Source organism: Prunus avium, chromosome 6, assembly GCF_965620075.1.
Source record: "Prunus avium chromosome 6, drPruAviu1.hap1.1, whole genome shotgun sequence".
Lineage (NCBI taxonomy): Eukaryota > Viridiplantae > Streptophyta > Magnoliopsida > Rosales > Rosaceae > Prunus > Prunus avium.
Genome location: NC_142289.1, coordinates 32956991 through 32965384, shown reverse-complemented (window position 1 = coordinate 32965384; position 8394 = coordinate 32956991). Strand labels below are relative to the sequence as shown.

Here is an 8394-nt window from a genome sequence, read left to right as displayed (position 1 = left end):
TACCAAACACTAAAAAGCTGACTTGTACATGACTACATACATACATACAACAGTTCAAGTACTGCGTCTGGGTCTGGGTGTGCAATATGTCAGCTTTAAGCTTAAACACAAGAGACAAAGCCAATGCTGGCTGCATGCAATGCATACACTTCTTCTAGCATTGCCAATAGTAATAACAGTACTAGTGGGGTTTTTTGTTTGAAAGGTTTAAGTATAAATATATAAATATATTTAAGTTGACAGGCTGATAGGCTGATAGGCTGAAACTGAAAGCAACCACCCTCCCTCTATAGGACCCAGAACCTACTACTACTCATTAGACAATTGAGATCTTTCATATCACAGAACAGAAGAAGAAGAGCCCAGAAAACACATAACAGAAACCAAGACACACACTAAACAAAGTCACCAGAGAGAGAGAGAGAGAGAGAGATGCATGCAGTTGAAGAAGTGGCTTGGCTTGGGGTTTTTAGTAATTTGGTGTGGGGGTGGTGGGAGGAGAGAGAGGATTGGAGGAGGAGGGTGAGGATTCTTCTTTGAGATTGGTGGCAGTGATGGGGAAGAGTTGAAGCGTCTTGAGGGGTTGTCTAGTAGTAGTAGTTCTTGTACTAGTACTGCAACATGGAGAGGGTGGGCCCATATCCTCCATCATCATCATCATCCAATCACGGCCGTACATACTCATCACGGACTTCTCCATCTCCACCCTCTGTGGGATCTCCATCTTCCACGCGTGGTTCATCAAGGCATCTTCAACTCCCACCTTCAAAGCCAAAAACAGAGTTTAAAGCCGAAACAGAGAGCATTCAAACAAAATAAAAATAAAATCAGCACCAAAATAAGATAACTTATATATATAGTTTCTGTATTTTTCTTGAACTTGCATGTGGGCTGAGGGGAATTAATCCATGTTGGCCTGCTCTTAAGTTGTCAGTAATTAATTTAGTGTTGTTATAAGAATTTAATTCATGCGAATTGAGTCTCTAGACCAATGGAAAATGGCCTTGAGTTGCAAATTAAAGTAGTCTCAGGTTCGAACCTCCGTGACATCATATTAGTGTGTGTGAGAAACCTTTTCTTGTATAGTTTAGATTATCGCTTGTACTAAAAATAAAAAAAACTAATAAAGCCTCTTTGTTTCCATGGCTAGGTAATTCATGAAATTATGAATAAAAATCTTCGATGTGACCATATCAATGTCACGTGGTATTACAGTATATTTATATTATAATAAATATATGTATATTTCTTTATTCTCTATTAGTGTGACACTCACACTAAAGAATTCTCTGTAAAATCAACTTGTGCTGGTCTTTGTATTGTAGGGCTTCCATAAAGTAATCACTATACTATGTCATGCTAATGTGGTGTTAGTAAAGTATTTATGATAAGTAGAGTGCTTTGAAATAAATTTGGAAGGGGGAAGAGACCTATATATAAGACAAAATATCTATATTTGAAAGAATTAAAGCTAAAACATTACTCAAAACCCAAATGGTAGAAACAGAACAGACCTATGATATATGCATGCATAAAGTAAAATAATTACAAGAAGGAAGAAAGAAGAAAGAAGAATATTCTCTCTTTCCCCAACTAGAACATATCTCATCATTCTGTAAATAAAAAAGGAAAAAAAATAAATGAGAGAGATATATTATTTATAATTATATAATTAATTAACCTGAGGAGGAGGAAGAAAGCCAGCTGATGAGTAATTATGACAGTTGGAAAGTTGTTGAAGAGCAGAAGAAGAAGCAGGAGGGCTGAGATGATCAAGGTACCCAAGAAGGCTCTGCTGCTGCTGCTGGTGATGATGATGATGATAAGGGTTATTATGGTAATTATGATAATTATGGTGGTGATGATAGAGAAGTTGCTGTTGCTGCAGTTGCTTACAAAGCTTCCTCCTGAGCTTCTGCCTGTCCCTGGCCTTGTGGTTCTGGAACCAGTAAAATACATTTTTGCCCTCAATCTTGCCATAGAGGGAGAGCTGGGCAGTGATGTGTTGGATTTGAGAGGCGTTGGGGGTTCTGATGCCAGCCCTGTACATCTCCTCAAGGATCATCAGTTGCTCTGGGGTTGGGCACCATCTTGATGAAGAATTTGCTGCAGGAGACATTTTACTAATTAGTTTCCCTAATTTCTTTGATAAATTAATGTTTGAGAGATTGAAGTGGTGGAGCAGCTGGTTGGTAGTGGGTTTAGTGGGTTTAGTGGGTTTAAATAGAAAATTTTGAGCAGGGTTTTGATGTTCTGGAGAGTGAAGGGGTTGAGAAGGCAGGGGAGGTATAAATAATGGTGAGGTTAAGAGAGAGAGAGAGAGAGAGAGAGAGAGAGAGAGAGAGAGAGAGGTGTTAAAAGAGAATAGTGTGGCATACCAGGAGTGAGGGTGGTCATGCTGTGCTTCCCTGAGAGGGGCATTCAAGTGTAGGTTTTCAGTCCTCGCAGAAACACACACACTCACAACTGAGAGAGAGAGAGAGAGAGAGGGGTACTTGAATGATTATGTCATCATCAACATATAATATTTACTTTGTGTACAAAATGGATAAGACACACCATGTATATATGTTGGATTCTTGAAGCAGAGAAAGCTAATTGTCTGGACTTGCAAATGGTGTGGGTGATGGACACTCTGCTCAAATTCTTGGAAAATTTTTGAGTTGACAAACTAAAAAATCGTTATGAAATTAGGAAACATTCTAAAAGGATTAATTTGAATGTTACGCATACAAATTCATAAGTATAAATGATAAAAAATGATAAAAAATGATAAACGTAAAGATTTCTTAACTCCAATGAGACTCAATTTGTACCTATCGTATTTATTAATCACATCGCCCATAAAAGTGAGATTCATTGGTCATAATCATCTGTTTTGTAAAGAGCATGCATGCATGCAACTCGGAAGAATATTCTTATTATTTTCCAATTCTGAAAAGAATCAAAGCATTTGGAAAAAGAGCTCAACTAAATGACTTTCCCCTAATTTTATCACCAGATTCTTTTTCTGGGGGGGTTTCCAATTAGGATATACATTTATATTCATTCCCAAATTCTCTTGAGATTTTTGCTTCCCAAACTGATTGAACTACCATAACCGACAATTCTCAATACTGTGGAAAACGCAAGCTTTCCATGCCACAAGAAGACATACAAAATAGACAACTAAAAAAGAAGCAGACATACAAATTTCATAAATGCATGCTGCTTTGATTGCCATGTGGTTTTCTTTGACTTTCTTGGCCTACTTCTCTCTGACAACATTCCCTCATAATCCCAATACAGACAAATTCAATCAACAGTGATTTTATCTTTCTCATGACAAAGTTCAAAAGTGAATCATTTACCAAAAGATAAGTTTAATAGTGAATATATACTACTTCTTTTTAAAAAAAAATTATTAATAGAACAATAATTCCTACTCAATACTTCTAAAAGAAAATATTTATAGAAGTCGGCGACTTGTTGGCCTCGAAATTTGTTGTTGCAACATCAATAGTGTGTTTACTAATCAGGAATTGAAATTCTCATCAGGAATTGAATTCCACCTATGAAGGATTCATGCGTTTACTTCACAGTAAGGAATTGAAAAGTAAGTGGGGCCCACAATTCCTAATTTTGAAGGAATTAAATTCTTGGGTGGAATGTGGTATTCTAATTCCTGAAGAATTAACCCATTAGGAATTCATATTTTTTACCCATTATATCCTCACACAATTTTCAAATTTTCAAATATACCATCTACTTTAACCCAACAACGAGGACATTTTAGTATCCGAAATCTAACTCCCCTCAATCCATATAATTTAGTAAACAACTTCATTAGGAATCCGAAATCTAATTCTCCTCAATCAAACTCCTTCTAAATTCAATTCATCCTCAATTCAATTCCACCTAATCCAATTACGGATTAATAAACATACCACAAATCTAGAGAAGAGTATGTCGCCGACTAAAAGAAAGAAGGGAAACGTTGAGAACCCAATATGTTAGGGAGACAACTCCGAATTGTATTTAAATCAAATTTACAACCAATCAATTTCAAGAATTTTTATTTTCTTTTATTTAGCTCTAAAGCTAATTAGGGCATTCAATAATAAGGAAAAGTTCATTCAATTCTTCGATTGAATGCCCCATATTCCCCATTTTGTAGGAATGGACCCTACTTCAGAGTGTGAATAACTAATAATGCCTTTCCACCATTCATGCACAATCTTACAAAACAGACCCCAAATCTCCACACTTTCTTCTTGGACCGATAATCAGATCTCCCTCGTTCTGTCTCCCTTTCCCTCATCTCCTGTCTCACTCTTCATTTAATTCACCCTATTGAGCAAGCTTCATACGTAGTGCAAGTCACTGTCTCATTTTCTTAAAGAATTATGATATGATGATACCAGAATAGTATAGGTAGATATGTTAGGTTTTCTTGATTTTGCAATTTTCAAATCCTTCATATCACAAACTCGCCATTTTTCAAACTCAAACAATAAGTAAAGCCAAAAATAGTGATGTCTATGCACAGATTGAATTGATATTTTTCAAATTCAAGCTGTGTTATATATTAGTCTCTTGAATTGTTTAACCAAACTCCACATTTTTTTTAATGAACCAAACTCCACATTTAAAACCAATGCACAACAATTTCGCTGTATATTAAAAAAACTCGGAGTAATGTTCATATAAAGCAAAATTGGAGGTCATAAAGGCCAAACGGCACAATACTGTTAAGTTTCAGAGAGACGGGCATGTGGCCCACCACTAACAACACCAAAGATTCATATGTTATAATCTGAGTCGGAGTCGGGTCGGGCCAATGACAACACCCAATGAGTCAAGGTGTGGCTAGTCGGTAGGGTCGATGGCCACACCCAATCAAGGTGTGGCCACTCTGGGTTGGAGTCTAGGTCTGGTCGAGGTCCCACTCTAATACCATGTTAAGTTTCAGAGAGACGAGTCTGTGACCCACCACTAGTAACACCGATATTATCTCCAACTTAACCACCTAGAAAGCCTAATAGGTGTGGATTTTTATCACAAAAGGCATCGATGTTACTAGAAGTGGAACCACTTATTATAAGTGGTAATTTATTTAGTCAAGTTTCTGATGTGAGACTTTATATTCTTCAACAAATACAAGGTTCATATTTGTTTCGAACTACTTCTATAGGTGTTTGGCAAAAAAATCTTTAAAGTGTTTATGAGTCATAAAATCGGTTTTTGGAGAAACACTTGCTAGTGCTTCTTCAGTAAAAACGCTTGAATTTGTAATACAACATGCTTCCAGTAAAATCACTTCGAGCATAAATGCTTCCTACATAAGCAGTTCTAAAACATGCCTACAACATTATCTTCCACAGTAATCAAATTACAATTTTAATAGTTTTTCCAAGATGTGAAATTTAACTACAAAGGAATTAAAAACACTCAACAATTGTCCCTCCCAAGAGCATCCCCGCGCGACAGCGCCCAACCAACCATAAACACACCTGAAAAGCTTTTTTTTTTTTCGACATCAATGATGTGTGTACAAAATTATAGCTAAGGCAAAATGAATGAGTTAGATAATTGTGCAAACACCAATATGCATGGTCACATTTATTTCTGAAGCATATTTATTAGAGGAGTGGCAGCAGCTGTTTCTTATCAAAAAAGAAAAGAGAAAGGACATGCACCTGCACTCATGCCCAGTAACTACTTGCCAACAGCCCAGAAAGCTCTGTGGATGATTCGCAGTAAAAAAAGATAAATTATGAATTCAATTACTGCTGGCTTGGAGGTTGGGGTGGAATGGAAATCGAGAAAAAACAAATTAATAAATATGGTTTAAGGCTACAATGTACTGATACACGTACGCTTTGTGTAGTGAAAGGTCTACGCATATGTACAGGTTCTTGTACCGTACTGTACTGGCTAGCTAGCAACATAAATGTTGTTAAATAATTATTTATCAAAACTTCAAAAACTTGAGCTCCGGGGAGCCCAAAGATACAATACCATCAGAGACGGAGCTAGAATTTTAAATTTAGGATCCCAAAGTATAATCCTACGGCATGTTATTGTATATGTGTCGAAAATAAATTTGGGAAGGACAGGGCCACCACTGGTGACCGATGAGTGGCTCCGCCCTTAGACACCACGTTAAATAACCATTAAACTTAAAAAAAGCATTGAATAGTTAGAGGTTTTAAACAGTGTTTATCCTATCACTGTCTTACTTTGTAGCTATTCATAGTAAATTTAGGTTTATGTGCCTCTCTTCATACAGGATAGGAGATAGGAACAAATGAAGGGCTACCTTAAGCAGTTAACTGGACTGTCTAGTCACTCATCATCTTCAGTACTTGGTCGATAGCAAAACATATTGTGGAGTAAATCAAGTCAAAAGAGAATCAGACAAAGCTTTGTCTGATCAAAGTTGATGGCGTTTTAGATTTTGCTTATATATGGTAATTATTGTAGAGCTCAAGTCATGCAAGGATCACGTTGATGAATAGTTTGTGACTCATGACACCTCCTTGTGTCGTTGCAGCAATTGGTCATATCATGTCTCCTCTCACCCTCCTCATCATTTCTTCATCATATCGTAATAAAAAGAAATAGTAAAATATGTGCCAAGGGATTTTGGATCTTGTAGCTCTATATAGCTTGGCTTTTCACAAACGCATGCCATGGATAAGAGCAAAATGTAAGCTGACAAGGGTGGCCTTTTTATTCAAAGAAAAATCCCACACATACACATGTTATGTCCTCTTTTTTTAGTATTACTTTGGCTTATGAGACACAATATTCCATACCCTTGTATTAAAGATAATCCTTTTTTTTTCTTTTTTTCTTTTGACATGTTTAGCTTCTTCTTTTTTTATAACTAAAAGTAGTTCAGACTGTCTTCGTTTCACAAAACAATTTAAAACTGTTCATGGGTCATAAGAGCACTTTTGGAGAAGCATATATTCACTTCCATCCTTACTATGTAAGTAGGAGCTCATACATTTCTGTCAATAACAATGTGACATGTGTGCAGAAATTCTTTTTGTGTTTTTAATGAATTATTTTTGCATATATGTCAAACTGTGATGCACAGAAAGATGGACGAATATCTCCTTACAGGGAATGAGACAATGCCAAAATTGTTGTAGTATTTTGAATCGCAAAGGAATTAAATTGGAAACAGAGAGAGTATAGTATGTATATAGTGGTGGCTTAAAAGGCTATAATATAAATTATTGCCCATATCTCAAAATACTGCCATTGTTGATTGAGTGAGGCAGTGAACAAAACACTCGTACGTCATATATTTAGGAGAAGACAAGACACCGCAGGCCATGTCCCTTTTAGTCAACATATCCACACCTGGGCAAAATGTGATGTTGGATGGAGAGTTAATTAACCCAAAGGCTCTTTATTTGACTTTTCAATGACTTCTCTGATCATCTACGAATGTTACGTTGTGTGGTGTCCTGAACCCTAAATCATCATCACGTGACCAAAATTATGCAGTTTACATACATCGAAGAAATAAAGAAAAACTGAAAGCCTAATCTCTTTGGATACTCAGAAAATTGAAGTTCGAGAGAAAATGTAACGTTTTTTCCTTTCTTTCTTTTTTCTCATTGATTGTAGTAATGATTATGCATTTGCACAAGAGTATGCATTTGTAATATAGGGCTCGTTTGGTGGCTCGACACATACTGAATTAGGGACTGAGTCCAATAATCTTATAAGCTTCACACTTGTAGAAGAATTATAAACCACAATATCTTGGATTATTTCTCAATTTAATAAGTCCAGTCATAACATTTATAAAATCACCAAATATCGACAACACAATAACACAATTTAATTAAAGTAGTCCAGTCCATATCAAGTCTATAATCTCACTTTCAATGTCCTTTTTCTTTTGGTCGAAAATAGAATTTCACTACCTTAGGACATTTAGAGTTACTGCCGCCATTTACTGGGGCTATCCTGTCTCTTGTGAAAATTTTTGTATTGATCGGCAAGTTTGGGATCCACTTCCAATATAAAAAAAGGTCAAATTCTAAACATCGGACCTTTAACAAGAATTTGATTTGCGTTCTTCTTCACTTTAAATCCAGATTTACTAGACCTTAAACTCTCCTTTCCACATCTTGTGTTCCAGAGGTCCTATAGTGAAGAAGAACGCAAATCGAATTTTTGTTAAAGGTCGGATGTACTTATTTTAGGAACACATAATTAATAAATGAATCCAGTACTTATTTTATATTTGTACCAAAAAGAAAATTATTGATCCATCTTTTTCACTTTTTGATTAGTACTGTATCGAAGATGTAGCTTCTCTGTCTTTTTTTTTTTTTGGGGTCATATGTAGCTTCTCTGTCTTCAAAACTGTACATGCGCACTTTCTGC

At 36.1% G+C, this 8394-nt stretch overlaps 1 protein-coding gene across 1 annotated transcript; it reads right to left on the bottom strand.

Moving 5' to 3' along the window:
- Positions 1 to 2581, bottom strand: LOC110752788 (WUSCHEL-related homeobox 3-like). The gene is made up of 3 exons (XM_021953516.2): positions 2379 to 2581; positions 1682 to 2106; positions 1 to 763 (listed from the first exon to the last, which is right to left on the bottom strand). Exons 1-3 carry the CDS (start codon positions 2419 to 2421, stop codon positions 470 to 472), a joined length of 762 nt encoding a protein of 253 aa, XP_021809208.1. The 5' UTR covers positions 2422 to 2581; the 3' UTR covers positions 1 to 469.
- Positions 2582 to 8394: the final 5813 nt, after the last annotated feature.

Bases quoted from the DNA above. Each gene is read 5' to 3' on its own strand.
- LOC110752788 (XM_021953516.2), bottom strand. From the start codon at position 2,421: ATGCCCCTCTCAGGGAAGCACAGCATGACCACCCTCACTCCTG. The intron at 2,107-2,378 runs GTATGCCACACT...TGTCTCCTGCAG, and splicing joins CATGACCACCCTCACTCCTG to CAAATTCTTCATCAAGATGG. The intron at 764-1,681 runs GTTAATTAATTA...TTGGCTTTGAAG, and splicing joins GCTTTCTTCCTCCTCCTCAG to GTGGGAGTTGAAGATGCCTT.